General features: G+C 45.8%; 1 protein-coding gene across 1 annotated transcript in view; it reads right to left on the reverse strand.

The window, feature by feature from the left end:
* Nucleotides 1-2847: 2847 nt before the first annotated feature.
* Nucleotides 2848-22654, reverse strand: part of CABYR (calcium binding tyrosine phosphorylation regulated) — a 43380-nt gene continuing 23573 nt past the window's right edge. The window contains exons 3-6 of the mRNA XM_056521734.1: nucleotides 20632-20685; nucleotides 19115-20443; nucleotides 16026-16667; nucleotides 2848-3184 (exon numbers count right to left, since the gene is read on the reverse strand). Of these exons, the coding sequence (XP_056377709.1) occupies nucleotides 16105-16667; nucleotides 19115-20443; nucleotides 20632-20685 (1946 nt within the window). The 3' untranslated portion in view covers nucleotides 2848-3184; nucleotides 16026-16104. The remainder of the gene's footprint in view (nucleotides 3185-16025; nucleotides 16668-19114; nucleotides 20444-20631; nucleotides 20686-22654) is intronic.

Raw genomic sequence — 22654 nt, forward strand, 5'->3', positions numbered from 1 at the left:
TATAGAAAGCAATTCTGCTCGGTGACCAACTCTTCTCAAGCATATTAGCCCTATTAAGCACATAGCATACTAGTAATGGCTGGGAATCAGAAGTCATGGTTATACATGGCCTTTACTGATGTTGATGGGCAATGCTGAGATCTCATTACATACATCATATAGCCTACTCCTTTAGGCACCTTAGCTATTCATCTTTAAGAAGGCAACTGTATAACAGACTACTATTTTTCTAAGTAACCCAACCTAGGGAAACCCTTAGCCAATGCATATGCATTCATTCTTATGGCATGGACCCTTATTAGGTACTATACAAATAAAAAACAAATGTTTCTTTTATGACAGATTGCTGGTCAGATTAGAGATTGAAGGGATAAGTGTGCAACACCTGTTTGTATAGAGACATAATAGGTAATATGTGCTGCTAAATAAAGGGTTATAATAAAGTTTGAAATGTGTTTTTGCAGTGTTTTACCTTGTCCTTTCTTGGATAAAATAGTAAAATCTACATTGCTTTCACCCTACAAATCTCCTTTATTGCACACATTATTGCGGGAAAAGCTAAGACCAGATTTTTTTATATGATAAAAAGAAAGGCTCTACAATAGGAAAATATGAAGGTCAGTTTGCTATATTAAATAACCTTTTAACCAAAAGCAACATTATTTCTAATATTACAACTTTTCGTCCAAAAGAGGGGAAATAATAGAGATCCCTCTAAATCTTAGATAATGAACACCCTTGGTGTCTTATTGAATATGTCCACATAGAAAATACACCAATAAGGTAGATAAAATGTAACTTTTACTTATAGAGAAATAATAACAATAAAACAAACCATAGCGTACATGGTTACCGTATATAGACCACCAAGTGGAGGGATGGGGAAAAGGGTACAGGTGAATACCTAATCTTGACTACCTACAATGGGCCCTTCCTAAAATAGTGTGGATAGGGTAAGGGAAAAGAAAAAAACAAATAGTGGCAGAACTCCAACGCGTTTCATCCTGTAATGTGCAGGACTCATCAGGGAGTATAGCGTATTCGATAACGATATTGATGTTCAAGATTTTATAAACATATAATAGTAGCATTAACACAAGTTATAATGAAATAGATAGTGAGATGAAGTCAGATAGATAAAAGTCAAACTGTCAAGCACTGTCTGGTAAAGTCCGTAATGCAGTCACAGGGTAAGTATAGTGACACAGAGAGGTGGGCACTGAGTTCAAATAGTAACAAACAACATATAATTGATATTAATAAGGTATCCACACTAGATGTACGTATATGGAGACCTATCAAGGTGCTGAGTTCGTCTTAGTATATTATCATAATGAACAGTGCAGTTCTAGTTGGTCCCTAGATAATCACTAGACAAGGTCACCAAAGATAGGGTAAATGATGTACAGAAAACGATTTTGGGCCAAGTCCCAATGATTAGGGCACATAGGAGATGACTGCAAAAACGGAATAGCAGAGAAGATAGATGCTTCACTGAAAAAGGTAACCCAGATTCAGTGCAGTTAGGTGAAATCACCTAACTAAGATATATGGTTAAGAGGTGCAGAGACTAAAGATGCTGGTGATCCGCCCTGGACGGATCACCAGCATCTTTAGTCTCTGCACCTCTTAACCATATATCTTAGTTAGATCATATGACTGCATTACAGACTTTACCAGACAGTGCTTGACAGTTTGACTTTTATCTATCTGCCTTCATCTCACTATTTCATTATAACATGTGTTACTGGTACTGTTATATGTTTATAAAATCTTGAATATCAATATTGTTATCGAATACGCTATACTCCCTGATGAGTCCTGCACATTACAGGATGAAACGCGTTGGAGTTCTGCCACTATTTGTTTTTTTCCTGATCATGTACATATAATTTATGTGTCTAGGACCTATATATCCCTCACAAATAGCATTTATACGTTGCTCACTTGCTTTGTGTTCTTGCCTTATGGAGGGGCGTGTCCATCTCTCTCCCTCACTGTGATGACTCATCTGCTCTGAGTCTCATGAGCAGCCTGGCAGTCTGTGGATCACTGCACAGTAGTTTTTATGCATACATTTTCTATATGTTCCTAGTAAAGCTGGATGCTAATCAACATAGCTGTCACTATGTTTGTCATTCAGCTTTCACAGACTCCTTAATGTCCGATCAGCTTCTTTGTCATTCAGGAGTCAGAGAAAGCTTTGGCTATTCAAACATGCTGAGAATTGTAGTTTTGCATTGTAACAGCTAGAGCTGCAGTGTTTATAAAACACTGTGTCAGAGCAGTGTTGCCTTTAGCTGTTGCAAAACTACAACTCCCAGCATGCCCACACATCCTTTGTCTGAAGTTTTACAAGAGCTGGAGGCAGAAAGCTGGAGAATACAAAGCTCTAACACAGTGTTTTACAAAGATTGTACCCTCAGCTGTTTCAAGACTACAACTCCCATCATGGGAGTTGTAGTTTAGGAACAGCTGAAGGCTGCAGTGGTGCAATGGTGATCTCCTATACTGGATACCAACACACTTTATGGACGGTATCCAGTATGCTGCAAAATACAGAGTAGTCTGTCTGCATAAAGATAAATGACCCCTAGTGGTGGCTATGTTCATTTTCGATTTTTAGGTCAAATTGAATTTTTTTAAATAAATGTATATTAAGTCATCTTATCACTAGTACTACAAAATATAAAGTTTTTAATAATGATAGTTTCTCTAACTGTAAAGTTAGATGAAAAGTGATTATAGTGCAGCACTGTGGACTACAATAATGGGAAAGAAAAGTAAGAATAATTGTTAGTTTGTAAATGGCCGTCTAGAGCATCTGATGTTCAAACTTCCAGACACTCCTATCTATGCATTAGGAGACTAAGCATCCTGCTCTGTTCTGTGTCCATATCACCCGTAGCCAGCACAATACACAGAACCAAAAAATGTTATGGCACATTTACAAACCGAATTGCTAATGAAAGTAATGTAGAAAAATTACAAATGAGCCCATACCATGTCAAATTCCCCCAAAGTGGCCTATGACAGATTGCTGCTTCTGAGAATGAGGTGCACAGTGTTAGTGTCTCAGCACTGCATGCTATGGAACCTTATGTAAATTATCAAAGACTTCAAACCAGAAGGATCATTTGCATTGAGACCAGTTTATTTCCGATGGTTTAGAAGATGCGGCAGCCTGTAACAGAAGAGAAGGTACTGTTAAAGGTTTGTAGAAATTATTTTAAAAAGTAACAGCTTTGTCCAAGACCTTGACTCAAAACTTTTAAAGGGGTACTCCGGTGGAAAAAAAAAATCATATCAACTGGCTCCAGAAAGTTAAACAGATTACTAATATGCTGCCCTCTCTGTCCATGTCAGGAACTGCAGAGGTATAGGAGTAAAAAGCTGTGATGGCGCTCCCAAGGAAATAACCCGAACTCGTGGGTATTGGTGAAAAATTAATGAATAATTTATTCTTACAGCATAAGAAATCAAATAAAATAATAAATATAAAGCAATACGCATTTCGGGAGTCACAGCTCCCTTTTTCAATTGCAGGTGGTTGCTGTCTTGCTTTATATTTATTATTTTCTTTGATTTCTTATGCTGGAAGAATAAATTATTCATTTTTCACCAATTCCCACGACTTTGGGTTATTTCCTTGGGAGCGCCATCGCAGCTTTTTTCTCCTATATCTCTGCATTACTCTACGGACTTTCCTCTGGACTCTGTCCTCACGCTGCTGGCCTGCATACCAAGCTACCATCACCGGCAAGGAATACGCTACCCCCCAACTGGGTACCCACCTACACCGGCTAAAGACCTACAGCGCACCCGGCGCTACCTCCGCTTTTTTCCTCCATTTATTGCATGTCAGGAACTGTCTAGAGTAGTTGCAAATCCCGAAAGAAAACCTCTCCAGCTCTTGACATGGACAGAGGTGTCAGCAGAGAGCACTGTGGTCAGACTGAAAAGAACTATACAACTTCCTGTGGAGTATACAGAAGCTAAGTACTGGAAGTATTAAGATTTTTTTAATAGAAGTAATTTACAAATCTGTTTAACTTTCTGGCACCAGGTGATTTGAAAAAAAATATTCCACCGGAGTACCCCTTTAAATGCTCCATATGGGAGCTATTGTATAAGTAGCGGTGCCAATAGTGGGATAGGATCTCATCAGAACATATATATATATATTTAAGTATATATTTACATAGGTGCACAAAATGAACAAAACCATTAAGAACAAAGAACAAAACCGTGAAAACATGATTTTCACACAAAAACATAATGAATATTTACTACAAATCAGTGTGACTTCTGCTGTTGACTTTCAGAGACCAGTTCCGAAATGTGTGGCTTTACCTTGGCAAGTAACACTCTCATGTCATTTTTGCAACAATGGCAGAGTTCCCCCACACATTAGGCAGGCAGTGTTCCCCCACATTAGGCAGACAGAGTTCCCCCACATTAGGCAGACAGTTCCCCCCCACATTAGGCAGGCAGTGTTCCCCCACATTAGGCAGGCAGTGTTACAGGATGGGCAAACACCAGCTCTGCTCGGGGCCCCAAGCAATTGCTCGGTTTGCCTGTCCTGTTGCAACCTCCCCCACCGACTGACTCATCGAACCCCTGGGGTTCGATCGAACCCAGGATAACAATCACTGGATTAGAGGCAGAGCATGCATGCATACTGACACTACATTTGCTTGTCGGACAAGGGGCCTCTGTTCTCTTGCTCCATGGATGTCCTAGAGGTTGGACCGTCATAAATCAGTTAGTTATTACCTATTTTATAGACAGTTGGTAACTTTTTTTAACCCCTTAACGACGCAGGACATAAATGTACGTCCTGGTGCGTTGCTACTTAATGAACCAGGACGTACATTTACATCCTGTACATGACCACGAACATCGGAGCGATGCTTGGGTCATGTGCGGCAGTTCCCGGCTGCTGATAGCAGCCAGGGACCCGCCGGTAATGGCCGACATCCGCGATTGCGTGCATGTCTGCCATTAACCCCTCAGATGCCGTGATCAATACAGATCACAGCATCTGCGGGAGTGCGGACAGAAAAATGCATGATCGGATCGCCAGCAGCGCTGTCGCGGCGATCCGATCATCTATAATGATGGACGGAGGTCCCCTCACCTGCCTCCTGGCGTCTTCTGCTTTGGTCTGAGATCGAGCAGACCAGAGCAGAAGATCGCTGATAACACTGATCAGTGCTATGCCCTATGTATAGCACTGAACAGTATTAGCAATCAACGGATTGCTATAAATAGTCCCCTGTGGGAACTATTAAAGTGAAAAAATAAAAGTAAAAAAAATTTGAAAAATCCCCTCCCCCAATAAATATGTAAATTGTCCCTTTTTTCCCCATTTTACCTCCAAAAAGTGTAAAAAAAAAAAAAAAAAAAAAAAAATATGTATAAAGCTATTTGGTATCACCGCGTGCATAAATATCCAAACTATTAAAATATAATATCCCTTACAGTGAATGGAAAATAAAAAAGGAATTTTTTACTTTTTTCTAACATTTTCTTCCAAAAATAATTGATAAGAAATGTATTAAAAGTTTTATATATGCAAATGTAGTATAAAAAAAAAGTACAGTTAATGGCGCAAAAAATGAGCCCTCATACCGCCGCTTATACAGAAAAATTAAAAATTTATAGGTCAGCAAAATAGAGGGATTTTAAACGCACTAATTTGGTTGAAAAGTTTGCGATTTTCTAAGTGGTACAATAATAGAAAAGTATTTAATCATGAGTATTGTTTTAATCGTATAGAACCACAGAATAAAGAAAACAGGTATATTTTACCGTAGAGTGTACAGCATGAAAACAAACCTTCCAAAATTAGCAAAATTGAGATTTTCTTATCAATTTCCCCACACATATAGTATTTTTTAACTAATCTCGCAAAAAACAAGCCCTCATACTAGGGCTTAAGGCCCAAATGGACTGAGTCCTTAAGGGGTTAATCTTGGTATAGCCCCATTAAGACCATCTGAATGTAGCCTACATTATATTACTGAGGCTGGGGTACATTAAAGGGGTACTCCGGAGGAAAACTTTTTTTTTTTTTATCAACTGGTGCCAGAAAGTTAAACAGATTAAACAGAGGAAATTCTTTTGTTTTTGGAACACAGAGCTCTCTGCTGACATCATGACCACAGTGCTCTCTGCTGACATCTCTGTCCATTTTAAGAACTGTCCAGTGTAGGAAAAAATCCCCATAGAAAACATATGCTGCGCTGGACAGTTCCTAAAATGGACAGAGATGTAAGCAGAGAGCACTGTGCTCATGATTCAGCAGACAGCTCTGTGTTCCAAAAAGAAATGAGTTTCCTCTGTAGTATTCAGCAGCTAATAAATACTGGAAGGATTAAGATTTTTTAATAGAAGTAATTTACAAATCTGTTTAACTTTCTGGCTCCAGTTGATTAAAAAAAAAAGTTTTTCACCGGGGTACTCCTTTAATGAACTGCATGTGTTTAGGCCAGACACTGGTATAATATTCAGCATGACTATTATTCACTTTACCCAATTTAGGAAAGTTTTCTCTTTAAGGGTGCATTTCCACATGGCGTATACGCAGCGTATTTGACGCTGCGCAAAATTTACGGCAGCTGCGGGAAATACGCTGCGTATTCCTTGCTCACTATACACACAGTGCTCTCCGGCGGCAGCCCTATGTGTGCAGTGAGTTTTGGAGGCGGAGCCGCACGTCACAGACACGCCGGTACACAGCCCCACCTCTAAAACTCACTACACGCATAGGGCTGCCGCCGGATAGCACTGTGTGTATAGTGAGCAAGGAATACGCAGCGTATTTACCGCAAATTTTGCCCAGCGTCAAATACACTGCGTATACGCCGTGTGGGAACACACCCTAAGCCAATTCACACATTTAACATAAAGCCAAGTGTCATGACAATGCCACTATTTTGGGGTGTTCATACGTGCGTATTTTTGCTGAAGATTAGCTTCAGCAGATTTTGCTGCCCATTGAAGTCAAAAGGCAGCAAAATCGTCAGCAGCAGATCTGTAACAAAAATAGGCACGTGCACCTTTTTAGCACAAAATTCTTTTGTCTGTGGATCCTTTTTTTTTTTTTTTTAAATGCATGTTTTTATTACTGATCTGTATATCTTCTCTATAGGTCTTTATTAACAATAACAGCCATTTTGTTTTGACATGTAGAGCTGCACTATATGTTCCCATTCTGTCAGAGAGGTTGCTTGTCAGCCCTTCTGAGGAAATTCTGAGCAGATGTACTTTGCTCTGGTCATAAGTCAGCTTAAAGGATCCTTCATGAGAAAAGAGATGGTTGGTGGAAGCATAGCTGACAGGCAGCTTATATGACTCATTTGTGCTAAGAAGGAGAACTAACCAAAAATATATATAAAGACCTATGCAGAAAATAAGTGAATACATAATGTATTTTTTATTATTCTTTATTTGAAAGAAGTCTGAGGGGGTAGTGTGTTTTATTGAGACCACCAAACTGGCATATACAATATTATAAGCCATCTGAAGCTGACTTCCAAATATTGGAGGTAGTATCTCTTCAATCAATGTTTGACCCTCAGAGAAACCTGAAACCTGACTGGGGATTGTATGCCAAACTACAATTTGTCCCAGAAGTTTGGGAACTATCCCTTTTAGGACACACTCTGGCATGGCATATAGTCCCTAGTCATGTTTTATTTTATGGAAACAGACATAAGTGAAGGTACCACGTGTCTCCTTGCTCTAACATCTAACAGGGCCAGTAGTTTGGAACATGAATTGCAGATGACAGGGGTACATAAAGGGGTACTCCACCACTAGACAAGTTCTCCCCTATCCAAAGGATAGAGGATAACATGTCTGATGCGCCGAGCCCTCGCTACGAGCGCTCTCTGGGACGCACAGCTTTCACATCATCAGGATGTGACAGCTGCGTAAAATCTTCAGCGCCTATTATACAGAGCGCAGCGCTCAGAGGGCATGCGAATAAGGAGAGGCGGGCTTAGGCACCTGACTGCCAACGGGGGACATGCCTGCAGAATGCATCTAAACGGGGTGAATTACGGGATTATACAGGACAAAAATTTGGCGGCAACCCAATATAAAAAAAATGTAAGTGGCCCCTGTATGGACTTCTGTTCACCTACACTATAACCCAGTGTATTTGGTTTAGTGTGGGTGAACTTTCTGACTGTTTTCCTTCAAGAGACCACTCCTGGAGCATGTGCTGTTCTTTACTTGTACTATTCTACACTGCTCAAAAAAAATAAAGGGAACACTAAGATAACACATCCTAGATCTGAATGAATGAACTTATCGTATGAAATACTTTCGTCTAGGGATCGACCAATATCGTTTTTTTAGGACCGATAATCGGTGGAGGTTAGGGCCGATAGCCGATAACTTATACCGATATTCCGGTATAAGTTATCGGCTAGTTATCCCCCCTCGACACCGCTGCAGAACATTGATTTAAAGCGGGCGCTTTAAATCAATGCACTGCAGTGGCTTTTGCGGTGCCATAGGCCGCTGCCACCACCACCCGCTTCTCTCCCCCTACCTGTCAGGGTGGTCCGGACGTCACAGCGTAGCGGTGTCTATGCAGCGTACTAGGCCGGAGCCTGCCCGGAGTGGAGAAGAGGACCCCCGGAGAAGGACAGTCCGGACCGGTTCACCCTCCACCCGGAATGCCGCCGAACACTACAGGAAGAAAGGATGGATGGCCCAGACCACCCCCATTATGGGTAAGTTTAATTTTTTTTTATTGACTCGGAGGCTGGGGGAGGGGCCCGACCGGTATAGCGGTATGGGCAAAAATCCATACCGGTATACCGCCTAGCGCTACGGTGGGGGGTGCGACGCAGTGCGGTGGGTAGGGGGGGGGTTTAGCGGTCGCGGTGCGGCGGGTCGGGGGGTGAGCGGTCACGGTGTGGTGGGGGCGGTGCGGGGGGCGGGGCATTATCGGCTTATCGGCAAGGTAATTGCCGATACCGATAATGCCCAAAATCGTGATTATCGGCCGATAATATCGGCCATACCGATAATCGGTTGATCTCTACTTTCGTCTTTACATAGTTGAATGTGTTGACAACAAAATCACACAAAAATTATCAATTGAAATCAAATTTATCAACCCATGGAGGTCTGGATATGGAGTCACACTCAAAATCAAAGTGGAAAACCACACTACAGGCTGATCCAACTTTGATGTAATGTCCTTAAACAAGTCAAAATGAGGCTCAGTAGTGTGTGTGGCCTCCACGCGCCCGTATGACCCCCCTTCAATGCCTGGGCATGCTCCTGATGAGGTGGCGGATGGTCTCCTGAGGGATGTCCTCCCAGACCTGGACTAAAGCATCCGCCAACTCCTGGACAGTCTGTGGTGCAACGTGGCGTTGGTGGATGGAGCGAGACATGATGTCCCAGATGTGCTCAATCGGATTCAGGTCTGGGGAACGGGCGGGCCAGTCCATAGCATCAATGCCTTCCTCTTGTAGGAACTGCTGACACACTCCAGCCACATGAGGTTTAGCATTCTCTTGCATTAGGAGGAACCCAGGGCCAACCACACCAGCATATGGTCTCACAAGGGGTCTGAGGATCTCGGTACCTAATGGCAGTCAGGCTACTTCCAGCAAGCACATGGAGGGCTGTGCGGCCCCTCAAAGAAATGCCTCCCCCCAAAATTACTGACCCACTGCCAACCGGTCATGCTGGAGGATGTTGCAGGCAGCAGAACGTTCTCCACAGCATCTCCAGACTGTTACGCCGAGCGCTCCGGGTCCCCGCTCCTCCCCGGAGCGCTCGCAACATCCTCGCAATCGCAGCGCCCCGGTCAGACCTGCTGACCGGGTGCGCTGCGATACCTCTCCCAGCCGGGATGCGATTCGCGATGCGGGTGGCGCCCGCTCGCGATGCGCACCCCGGCTCCCGTACCTGACTCGCTCTCCGTCGGTCTTGTCCCGGCGCGCGCGCGCCGGGTCTCTACGATTTAAAGGGCCACTGCGCCGCTGATTGGCGCAGTTGGCGTAATCAGTTCATTCACCTGTGCACTTCCCTATTTAACCTCACTTCCCCTTCCCTTCCTTGCCGGATCTTGTTGCCATCGTGCCAGTGAAAGCGTTTCCCAGTGTGTTCCTAGCCTGTGTTCCAGACCTCCTGCCGTTGCCCCTGACTACGATCCTTGCTGCCTGCCCCGACCTTCTGCTACGTCCGACCTTGCTCTTGTCTACTCCCTTGTACCGCGCCTATCTTCAGCAGTCAGAGAGGTTGAGCCGTTGCTAGTGGATACGACCTGGTTGCTACAGCCGCTGCAAGACCATCCCGCTTTGCGGCGGGCTCTGGTGAAAACCAGTAGCAGCTTAGAACCGCTCCACTAGCACGGTCCACGCCAATCCCTCTCTGGCACAGAGGATCCACCTCCTGCCAGCCGAATCGTGACAGTAGATCCGGCCATGGATCCCGCTGAAGTTCCACTGCCAGTTGTCGCCGACCTCACCACGGTGGTCGCCCAGCAGTCGCAACAGATAGCGCAACAAGGCCACCAGCTGTCTCAACTGACCGTGATGCTACAGCAGCTACTACCACAGCTTCAGCAATCATCTCCTCCGCCAGCTCCTGCACCTCCTCCGCAGCGAGTGGCCGCTTCCGGCCTATGACTTTTCTTGCCGGATAAATTTGATGGGGACTCCAAGTTTTGCCGTGGCTTTCTTTCACAATGTTCCCTGCACTTGGAGATGATGTCGGACCAGTTTCCTACTGAAAGGTCTAAGGTGGCTTTCGTAGTCAGCCTTCTGTCTGGGAAAGCTCTTTCATGGGCCACGTAATGCACAGATCTATTATTGATACCATCCGCATCTCTCTACGTCAGTAACCTGTAAAGACGTATTCCCGGGAGACATCAGGGCTCAAGAATTAGATGAGATGCGAGGATCAATTATTCATGGCTTTCCCTCATCAACAGGTTCAACATCCCAGTGACCAGTCTCGCCAGACCCCTCTACATCAATTGTGTTAACAATGAAAGATTGGACTGTGCCGTGCGTTACCGCACGGAACCCCTCCTAATGTGCATCGGACCTCATCACGAAAAAATTGAGTTTTTGGTCCTCTCCAATTGCACTTCCGAAATTCTCCTTGGACTACCGTGGCTTCAACGCCATTCCCCAACCCTTGATTGGTCCACAGGAGAGATCAAGAGCTGGGGTACTTCTTGTTTCAAGGACTGTCTTAAACCGGTTCCCAGTACTCCCTGCCGTGACCCTGTGGTTCCCCCTGTAACCGGTCTCCCTAAGGCCTATATGGACTATGCTGACGTATTTTGCAAAAAGCAAGCTGAGACTTTACCCCCTCACAGGCCTTTTGACTGTCCTATTGACCTCCTCCCGGGCACTACTCCACCCCGGGGCAGAATTTATCCTCTGTCCGCCCCAGAGACTCTTGCTATGTCTGAATACATCCAGGAAAATTTAAAAAAGGGGTTTATCCGCAAATCCTCCTCTCCTGCCGGAGCTGGATTTTTCTTTGTGTCCAAAAAAGATGGCTCCCTACGTCCTTGCATTGATTACCGCGGACTTAATAAAATCACTGTAAAGAACCGCTACCCCCTACCTCTTATCTCTGAACTCTTTGATCGCCTTCAAGGTGCCCACATCTTTACCAAACTGGACTTAAGAGGTGCATATAATCTCATCCGCATCAGTGAGGGGGATGAATGGAAAACTGCATTTAACACCAGAGATGGACACTTTGAGTATCTGGTCATGCCCTTTGGCCTGTGCAACGCCCCTGCCGTCTTCCAAGACTTTGTTAATGAAATTTTTCGTGATCTCTTATATTCCTGTGTTGTTGTGTATCTGGACGATATTCTGATTTTTTCTGCCAACTTAGAAGAACATCGCCAGCATGTCCGCATGGTTCTTCAGAGACTTCGAGACAATCAACTTTATGCCAAAATGGAGAAATGTCTGTTTGAATGTCAATCTCTTCCTTTCCTAGGATACTTGGTCTCTGGCCAGGGACTACAAATGGACCCAGATAAACTCTCTGCCGTCTTAGATTGGCCACGCCCCTCCGGACTCCGTGCTATCCAACGTTTTTTTGGGGTTCGCCAATTATTACAGACAATTTATTCCACATTTTTCCACTATTGTGGCTCCTATCGTGGCTTTAACCAAGAAGAATGCCAATCCTAAGTCCTGGTCTCCCCAAGCGGAAGACGCATTTAAACGGCTCAAGTCTGCCTTTTCTTCTGCTCCCGTGCTCTCCAGACCTGACCCATCTAAACCCTTCCTATTGGAGGTTGATGCCTCCTCAGTGGGAGCTGGAGCGGTCCTTCTACAAAAAAATTCCTCCGGGCATGCTGTTACTTGTGGTTTTTTTTCTAGGACCTTCTCTCCGGCGGAGAGGAACTACTCCATCGGGGATCGAGAACTAATGGCCATTAAATTGGCACTTGAGGAATGGAGGCATCTGCTGGAGGGATCAAAATTTCCAGTTATCATTTTCACCGATCACAAGAATCTCTCCTATCTCCAGTCTGCCCAACGGCTGAATCCTCGCCAGGCCAGGTGGTCGTTGTTCTTTGCCCGTTTTAACTTTGAAATTCATTTTCGCCCTGCCGACAAGAACATTAGGGCCGATGCTCTCTCTCGTTCCTCGGATGCCTCGGAAGTAGAGGTCTCTCCGCAACACATCATTCCTCCTGACTGTCTGATCTCCTCTTCTCCAGCCTCCATCAGACAAACTCCTCCAGGGAAGACCTTCGTTTCTCCACGCCAGCGTCTCGGGATTCTCAAATGGGGTCACTCCTCCCACCTCGCAGGCCATGCGGGCATCAAAAAGTCCTTGCAACTCATCTCTCGTTTCTATTGGTGGCCGACTCTGGAAACAGATGTTGTTGATTTTGTGCGGGCCTGTACTGTCTGTGCCCGGGATAAGACTCCTCGCCAGAAGCCTGCTGGTCTCCTTCACCCTCTGCCTGTCCCCGAACAGCCTTGGTCTCTGATTGGTATGGACTTTATTACAGACCTACCCCCATCCCGTGGCAACACTGTTGTTTGGGTGGTCGTTGATCGATTTTCCAAGATGGCACATTTTATTCCTCTTCCTGGTCTTCCTTCAGCGCCTCAGTTGGCAAAACTATTTTTTGTACACATTTTTCGTCTTCACGGTTTGCCCACGCAGATTGTCTCAGATAGAGGTGTCCAATTCGTGTCAAAATTCTGGAGGGCTCTCTGTAAACAACTCAAGATTAAATTAAACTTCTCTTCTGCTTATCATCCTCAATCCAATGGGCAAGTAGAAAGAATTAACCAGGTCCTGGGTGACTATTTACGGCATTTTGTTTCCTCCCGCCAGGATGACTGGGCAGATCTTCTACCTTGGGCCGAATTCTCGTACAACTTTAGAGTCTCTGAATCTTCTGCTAAATCCCCATTTTTCGTGGTGTACGGCCGTCACCCTCTTCCCCCCCTCCCTATTCCCTTGTCCTCTGGTTTGCCCGCTGTAGATGAAGTGACTCGTGATCTTTCCACCATATGGAAAGAGACCCAAAATTCTCTTTTACAGGCTTCATCTCGCATGAAAAAGTTTGCCGATAAGAAAAGAAGAGCTCCCCCCATCTTTGCTCCCGGAGACAAGGTATGGCTCTCCGCTAAATATGTTCGCTTTCGTGTCCCCAGTTACAAACTGGGACCACGCTATCTTGGTCCTTTCAAAGTCTTGTGCCAGATTAATCCTGTCTCTTACAAACTCCTTCTTCCTCCTTCTCTTCGTATTCCCAATGCCTTCCATGTCTCTCTCCTTAAACCACTCATCATCAACCGTTTCTCTCCCAAACTTGTTTCTCCCACTCCTGTTTCCGGTTCTTCTGACATCTTCTCTGTAAAGGAGATACTGGCCTCCAAGACGGTCAGAGGAAAAAGATTTTTTTTGATAGATTGGGAGGGCTGTGGTCCTGAAGAGAGATCCTGGGAACCTGAGGACAACATCCTAGACAAAAGTCTGGTCCTCAGGTTCTCAGGCTCCAAAAAGAGGGGGAGACCCAAGGGGGGGGGTACTGTTACGCCGAGCGCTCCGGGTCCCCGCTCCTCCCCGGAGCGCTCGCAACATCCTCGCAATCGCAGCGCCCCGGTCAGACCTGCTGACCGGGTGCGCTGCGATACCTCTCCCAGCCGGGATGCGATTCGCGATGCGGGTGGCGCCCGCTCGCGATGCGCACCCCGGCTCCCGTACCTGACTCGCTCTCCGTCGGTCCTGTCCCGGCGCGCGCGGCCCCGCTCCTTAGGGCGCGCGCGCGCCGGGTCTCTACGATTTAAAGGGCCACTGCGCCGCTGATTGGCGCAGTTGGCTTAATCAGTTCATTCACCTGTGCACTTCCCTATTTAACCTCACTTCCCCTTCCCTTCCTTGCCGGATCTTGTTGCCATCGTGCCAGTGAAAGCGTTTCCCAGTGTGTTCCTAGCCTGTGTTCCAGACCTCCTGCCGTTGCCCCTGACTACGATCCTTGCTGCCTGCCCCGACCTTCTGCTACGTCCGACCTTGCTCTTGTCTACTCCCTTGTACCGCGCCTATCTTCAGCAGTCAGAGAGGTTGAGCCGTTGCTAGTGGATACGACCTGGTTGCTACCGCCGCTGCAAGACCATCCCGCTTTGCGGCGGGCTCTGGTGAAAACCAGTAGCAGCTTAGAACCGGTCCACTAGCACGGTCCACGCCAATCCCTCTCTGGCACAGAGGATCCACCTCCTGCCAGCCGAATCGTGACACAGACTCTGTCACGTCTATCACATGTGCTAAGTGTGAACCTGCTCTTATCATTTCAAGAGCACAGGGCGCCAGTGACAAATTTGCCAATCTTGGTGTTCTCTGCCAAATGACAAACAACCTGCATGGTGTTGGGCTGTAAGCACAACTCCCACCTGTGGACGTGGGGCCCTCATGGAGTCTGTATCTGACTGTTTGAGTGGACATGTGCACATTTGTGGCCTGCTGGAGGTCATTTTGCAGGGCTCTGGCAGTGCTCCTCCTTGCACAAAGGCGGAGGTAGCGGTCCTGCTGCTAGGTTGTTGCCCTCCTGGTTCTATGCATCTGGCCAGGCAAAAAAGGTTAGTGGTTAGGTCCCGCATCACATGAGAAACCTTGGCGTGGTGTGCGGGCTCAGGTATGTCCTTCATATAAGGATATACTGGCTAATGTCTCATTTTTACATCAGTTTTGAGGATTAGCTAATATCATTGTATATATTTACCACAGGATTGAAACCCCACTTTTGTCCTTAGGTGCGGGTCCTCTACCCCATTGTATGAGTGCACAATTGCACTTGGGGTTGAGTACCTGTTATCACCTTGAGACTACGTTGTTTTGTTTTTCTGTTGCCCTCCTACGGCCTCCTCCACATCTCCTGATGTACTGGCCTGTCTCCTGGTAGTGCCTCTATGTTATGAACACTACGCTGACAGACACAGCAAACCTTCTTGCCACAGCTTGCATTGCTGTGCCATCCTGGATGAGCTGCACTACCTGAGCCACTCCGTCTCATGCTACCACTAGAGTAAAAGCACCGCAAGCATTCAAAAGTGACCAAAACATCAGCCAGGAATCATAGGAACTTAGAAGTGGTCTGTGGTCACACCTGCAGAACCACTCCTTTATTGGGGGGTGTCTTGCTAATTGCCTATAATTTCCACCTGTTGTCTGTTCCACTTGCACAACAGCATGTGAAATTGATTGTCAATCAGTGTTGCTTCCTGAGTGGACAGTGTGATTTCACAGTAGTGTGATTGACTTGGAGTTACATTGTCAATCACACTGTTGTTTAAGTGTTCCCTTTATTTTTTTGAGCAGTGTATTTACTTAATAAAGTATCATGTTGTTGGATTAATACATTGTTATCTGTGCCATTCTTATAGGGGATAACATGTCCAGGGGAGGAGTACCCCTTTAAGTACACACAGTCATACAAATGCTTTGCACTGTTTACTTTATGATTTGCATTACACTTTTCCCAGTTATAGTCTTACCTTTTATTGCATTGTATGTTCTCAATCTTGGATGGGGGAATGTTACCTGCATCGTTCTAAATGGCCTAGGCCACTCTTTCTAATCAAGTTCATCCCGAACATATGGACATCTTGAGGTAGCAACTGCTATAGCAATAGAATTTCCAAAGGAAGGTATAGATCTTGTCTCGGCAATATGAGTGATTGATGGTGTAGCACTCGCTCCGTGCATTTCTTCCAGTGGCACTGCTATTGAGAGGTAAGCAGGATCATGTCTGATGCTCAAGTTCTGCATTTGATTTCCAGTATTCGGTTTGGTACTAGCAAAGGGGGATGGTGTTGTAAACCTTTGAAAATCCTGTTCATTTATTGACTGGACAGCATGTACTTTTTTCCATTCACTGGAACCAATCAAAATGTAAGGAGGAGGACTGGCAACCTGCTTGGCTTCTTCATCCACCATATGCACTGGAGATGTGATCAGCAATGGCTGCCCATTGGATGACTGAAGATCACTCTTACAAGTACACAATAGGAATTCCTTGTATTTTGGTGTTTGGCTTTGTAGTTGTTCTGCGTTACATTGTGAATTCACTGACTGGTCTGTTCGCCTCAAATTACAATGTTGATAAATTGTCTTCAGGTTTGCTGGTTCATCCTCACCTAAATATAAAATGGTTAAAATAATAGGTTTATGACTATGAAATGATCCCACTGAAGATTTGCAGTATACTCTGGTGCTATATAAATATTGGGGAATATCAGTATAACAGCCAAACTATTCCACATCTGTACATAAAATATGCACTAAAACTTGGCAACACAGCATTTCTCATAATCACAGAAGGATTTGAGAAAAATAACAAATATTTTTATGCAATAAAGATGTATCTCATTAAATGGCATTCCAAATAGTATACAGTGATCCCCCGACCTACGATGGCCCCGACATACGATCATTTCAACATATGATGGTCTCTCAGAGGCCATCGCATGTTGAAGGCAGCATCAACATACGATGCTTTTGTATGTCGGGGCCATCGCATAAACGGCTATCCGGCAGCGCAGACTGCTTCAGCTGCCACCGGATAGCCGTTTACAGTGCTACGTGTGGTCCACTGACGATCACTTACCTGTCCTCGGGGCTCCGGCGCGTCCTCTTCAGGATCCCCTGCATGGTCGGCGCTCTCCATCATCGTCATCACGTCGCTGTGCACGCCGTCCCGTCATCCAATAGGAGCGGCGTGCATAGCGACGTGATGACGGCAATGTGAGAGCGAGGATGCCGGGGAAGCAGAGGCCTTGCCGGAGCGTCGGGGACACCCCGGGGACGCGGCGACAGCGATGGAGGGCGACATCCAGGGCAGCGGTGACGGTCCGGAGCAGCGGGGACACGTGAGTATAACCTCCAATACCAGTGGTCTTCAACCTGCGGACCTCCAGATGTTGCAAAACTACAACTCCCAGCATGCCGGGGAAGCAGAGGCCTTGCCGGAGCGTCTGGGACACCCCGGAGACACGGCGACAGCGATGGAAGGCGACATCCAGGGCAGCGGGGACACGTGAGTATAACCTCCAATACTAGTGGTCTTCAACCTGCGAACCTCCAGATGTTGCAAAACTATAACTCCCAGCATGCCCGGACAGCCGTTGGCTGTCCGGGCATGCTGGGTGTTGTAGTTTTGCAACATCTGGAGGTCCGCAGGTTGTAGATCACTGTCCTATACTTTACATTGCACGGATCCCTCAACATATGGTGGTTTCAACAAACGATGGTTCATTTGGAACGGATTACCATCGTATGTTGAGGGACCTCTGTATAGTATATATGCTACTTCACCATGAGTATTCCTGTTGTCATTTGTTTCATCCTAGCTCAGCTGCAGTCATACATTCTGTTACTGCAGCTGGGTCATGTGACCATCTCTTAGACCACTAGAAAATAAAGTACTGCTGCTGAAGATATTACATCTCCCCTAATAGACAAGGGATGGAGTGATTTAGGAGAGTCTGTACAGTGATAAGCTGCAGAGGTATACAACTCCCATGATCACCTCTACTGCCTCTTTTATGCGCAGATTCTGTAGTGGGTCCTGTGTGATTCAGGCTGACTCTGTTCTCTCCTGTGTGCAAGAGCTGCAATCCCTCACAGAGAGACGAACTGTATCACATCTAAGACTCTATAGTGAGTTTGGGAACACTGATTTATTAATGCAAATGCAGCGATAAGACTCCACCCCTCTGTTTATGCAAAGCCAGAGGCATCATGGGAAATGCAGGCTGCATTAGGAAACCATATCAAGTGGAAATAGGGATCTAGGTAAAAGACAACCTATGCGCACAACATCAACTATAATATGTACATATATGTCCAAAAGTTATATACGGGAAACCAGATTCCCAGTACCTGACAAACGCAGGCCTACAGTCAAAACCCGATCATCAGCATATCCATAGCTCCAAGCTATTATTTTATATTCCATACATTACACAAAAAGGCAATGTTATGCTTATAATAAGCCCATTTCACGCATAATCCTAAGGCTGTGTTTCCATCTGGCAGATTTTAGGAAAACAGTCACTGCAGTTTTTGTGCCAAACCAGAAGTGGATCGGGAAGGAATAGAACTTATACTTCTTCCTGCTGGATCCACTTTCTGAATTGGCTCATAAACTACAGTTTTTCTAAGGCTTATTATAAGATAAAACATTGCATTTCTGGGTAATGTATGGAATATAGAATAAAAGCTTTGCCTCTTAGGATAGGCTGATGATCTATTGGGTTTACTTGGATGCATCTTCGGTGGTTGGAGAGGATTGATTGCCCGGGGCTATCTGTTGTGTTTCTCTCCTGCACAAAGAAGAAAAGGTGGTACTGGGGTTTTTTTTATGTGCTTTTTTTTTTACGTCAGGTTCACATTGGTGTAAGTGAGATTCTGTAGCAAAAAACACAGAGAATATACCACAATACTTGTGCCGATTATCTAACCTGAGGCATGTCATGTCAGTTTGGGAAATTTCACCCATTTCAATTGAATAAATCTATATACACTAGCAAATGTCTATTGCCCTTAATATTTGACCACTCTCGCACATTCTGCCCTGTCTTACCTGGACTGCCCATCAAGTTCTGCTGCACTGAACTGGAGTAAGCATGATTTATGTCTAAAGCCGACACCTGACTGGAAGCATCTGAATATCCGGGCTTGTTGACTACCTCTGGACTATTGGGCTTCTCTTCCACATGAGCAGAGTATTTACTGTTTTCAGTCTTCCTATATGTTGGCTGCTGCATATGGAGAAGTGCAGACAGTTGGCATACACACCATGGGCTGCTGCCAGTTTGTGATGGGACATAGACTGACTTATACTGTCCTGGATCTTGGGAGGGATGTCTACAGATGACTGCTGGAGTTTGGATATTCTCACGTGGAATCTCCTCTGGTGCTGCTATATAGTTTACAGATGCTGTAGGGACGGCTGTAACTATGTGAACCCTAGATGCCTTTTTATCAGGGATATATACTGGCTCATAGCAAACTTGTCTTACTGGTTTATCCACAGATATTTGGATCTGGTAAAGGTTAGATGGCAGCATTTCTCTTGTTCTTTGTTGGTGTTCAGTGGACATTATTTTCATCTGTGCTACTCCCTGAGTTGGCGGAACAACCTCTGGCAGCCGGGACTCTATAGTCTTTTTAGACAGATAAATAGCTGACCCTGGAGCAGATGAGTCTGCATAGTCTGGTGGATGATGTGACATTTTGGAAACAATCCTGTGGACATCACCATCAAAAGTTACAGAATTTTGTAGCTTTGAAATAGTTATTTCGGGGATGAGAGCAGAAAAACTTGTACTAGCTCCATTTGTTCGTCTACCATTTGATGAGACACCTCTGGGTAGTGAATACTGTCTATCAGGAGCCTTCTCTCTTGTGGATGAGTAAAGAGCTTGGCCATTTAACTTCTTAGGGACTGCTCCACTGGCGGACGCTTTCCTCCCCAAGGTTTTTGTTGGCTGGGACTGTGTATTGGTTGAAACATTCTCTAATCTTTCAGGGTCTTCTGCACTTTGTTCTGCAGATGCTTCCATACCAGAACTTGTCTGTTCTTGATGTTGGTGCTTCACACTGTCTTTATACTCAGCTCCTGCTGCTCCTGAGGCTTCTTCTCTAGGATGTAAGTGACTATACACTCTATGTGCACTGATCAATGGATTTGATATGTCACGGTACAGCAATGGATATTTTAGTTCCCCATTCAGTGAAGCGGTCATGGCTTCTGCCAGAGAGGCATTACCAGCACATGGATCTTGTTTGGCAAGACATTGCGCATTCTCTGTTTCTACTATTTCAGATTCTGCTTTATCTTTTGAAACCAGAAAGGATGAGATTCTTGATATTGGGTTGTCAGCAGGGCCAAACTGTGTCTGTGTGCTATCTGTGGAGAAGATAACATTAGTTAGATCAGAAATCTAAGAAAAATCCAGGAAAAAGATGGTGGAGGAGGGCTGTCTCCCATTAAGCTGTGCATAAACCTGTTCACTGCCATAGGCCAGGTGGGGTGGGTTTGCGAGGTTTAGAGGCCAGTTAAACTCCCGCCAATATGTAGACTAGGAGCTTACTTACTTTGTCTGCGCTGAAATTCTTGTACAAGGTTCTTAAAATCCATAGTGGGGTTTTCTGCAAGTAAAATACAAATTCTTTAATTTTAGGGTTGAGGAACCTAGAACTATAGAGAAGAATCATGATCCATTTTAAGGGCAGGGTCACACAGGATGGGGAAATATGCTGTGCATGCGCCGACGGCAGTCACAAGAGGGACCGCAGGGTAAGGTCCAGGCTGTGGCCAGGCAGCTCTGTGTGTCCACCCGTAGCGGCAGATTTTTACAGCAGACACACAGAGCTACCTACCGCCGCTGCAGCTGGGACCTCACTCTGCAGTCCCACTTGTGACTGCGGTTGGTGCATCTGCAGCGTGAAATATGCTGCAAATGAACCTCGTGTGACTCTGCCCCAAAGAGTTTAATGTGCTCTACTCCCAAATAGCTGGCTTGCATGTGAGAAAGTGCTCAGCCATAAAACAAGTGATACCACACAACTTATACCTGTTAACCAAGACTTATGCCATATACTGTACTAGATCCATATACTAGAGCTATTTTATTTTGCCAAAAAGCATGTTAGCTGCCTTGGCCATAAATGGGCACTGTAACTTAAAAAAAAAAAAAAAAAAAAACTTTTGACACTTTAGAGACATATCATAAGTTTTGATCTGTCAGGGTCTGAGTACCGGGACCCCGATAGATCACCCAGAAAGAGCTGGAAAAAGAATGCGCTAAGCGAGACAAACTTACATTGTAAGTCTATGGGGTTGTCTTGGTCAGCTGTGCTCTTCTCCTAGCTCTTCTCGGGGTTTGAACACTCAGAACCAGAGGCGGCTCTCTAATTAGGTGATTTAGGCTGCCGTCTAAGGCCTCACGCTAAACGGGGCCTCGCGGCCGCCTAAATCGTGAAATTCAGGGGTCTCAAACTCCCGGCCCGCGGGCCATTTGCGGCCCGCGGAACGAGAGTTTGTGGCCCGCACCAGGTATGGGTAATTTGTATTGCCCGACGCCCAGGACATGCAGTTCCAGGCGCCAGGCAGGTAACTTCATCAGGCATGTGACGTCCCTCTGCAGACCCGCATAGGAGGACGTCAGTGATGCACTAGTCAGGCCGCCGCCGGAGAGGAGAAGCGCAGCACAGGACAGGTAAGTGTGTCTATGTGTGTGCATGCGTGGGTGTCTGTGTGTGTGTGAGAGTGGGGGGGGACGGGGGGACGACAACAATGCTACCTAATGTGGGGAACCTGCTACTACCTAATGTGGGGAACCTGCTTCTTCTACCTAATGTGGGGAACCTGCTACTACCTAATGTGGAGAACCTGCTACTACCTAATGTGGGGAACCTGCTTCTACCTAATGTGGGGAACCTGCTTCTACCTAATGTGGGGGACCTGCTTCTACCTAATGTGGGGAACCTGCTACTACCTAATGTTGGGAAGTTGCTACTACCTAATGTGGGAAACCTGCTTCTACCTAATGTGGGGAACTTGCTTCTACCTAATGTGGGGAACCTGCTACTACCTACCTTATGTGGGGAAACTGTTACTACCTACCTAATGTGGGGAACCTGCTACTACCTAATGTGGGGAACCCCCAGAAGTAGCACCCCCATCATCCGTCAGCTCATGCTATTATCACACAGGGGTAGGGGGAATGGGGGGGTTGCTGGTGGATGATGAGGGGTGCATGATGGGGGCATTATATGTAAGGTACGCATGCGGCCCAGCCTCACCCAGCTGCTACCTCCAGTGTCCCCCAGATAATTTGAGTTTGAGTCCCCTGGTGTAATTAGAGAGCTGCAGGCTGCTGTAATAAAAAATATGTCAGCAGCCTTTCCCGGTCAAAATTTTTAATTGTTTAGCCCAGGGGCGGACTGACCGGCTGGTCCATTCGGCCATCGTCCGAAGGGCCCGCCAGTCACATTAAATCCCCCCCAAAAAAATTTAAATTGCCCGCGACACCCGGGCCCAGCACACACCAGAGCCCGGGAGAACGGTGCTGCTGGCTTGCATCTCCCACACAGCCACGGCAGTCCTGTAAGAGAA

The sequence above is a fragment of the Hyla sarda genome, chromosome 5 (genome assembly GCF_029499605.1).
Source record: "Hyla sarda isolate aHylSar1 chromosome 5, aHylSar1.hap1, whole genome shotgun sequence".
In the NCBI taxonomy this organism is placed as follows: Eukaryota; Metazoa; Chordata; class Amphibia; order Anura; family Hylidae; genus Hyla; species Hyla sarda.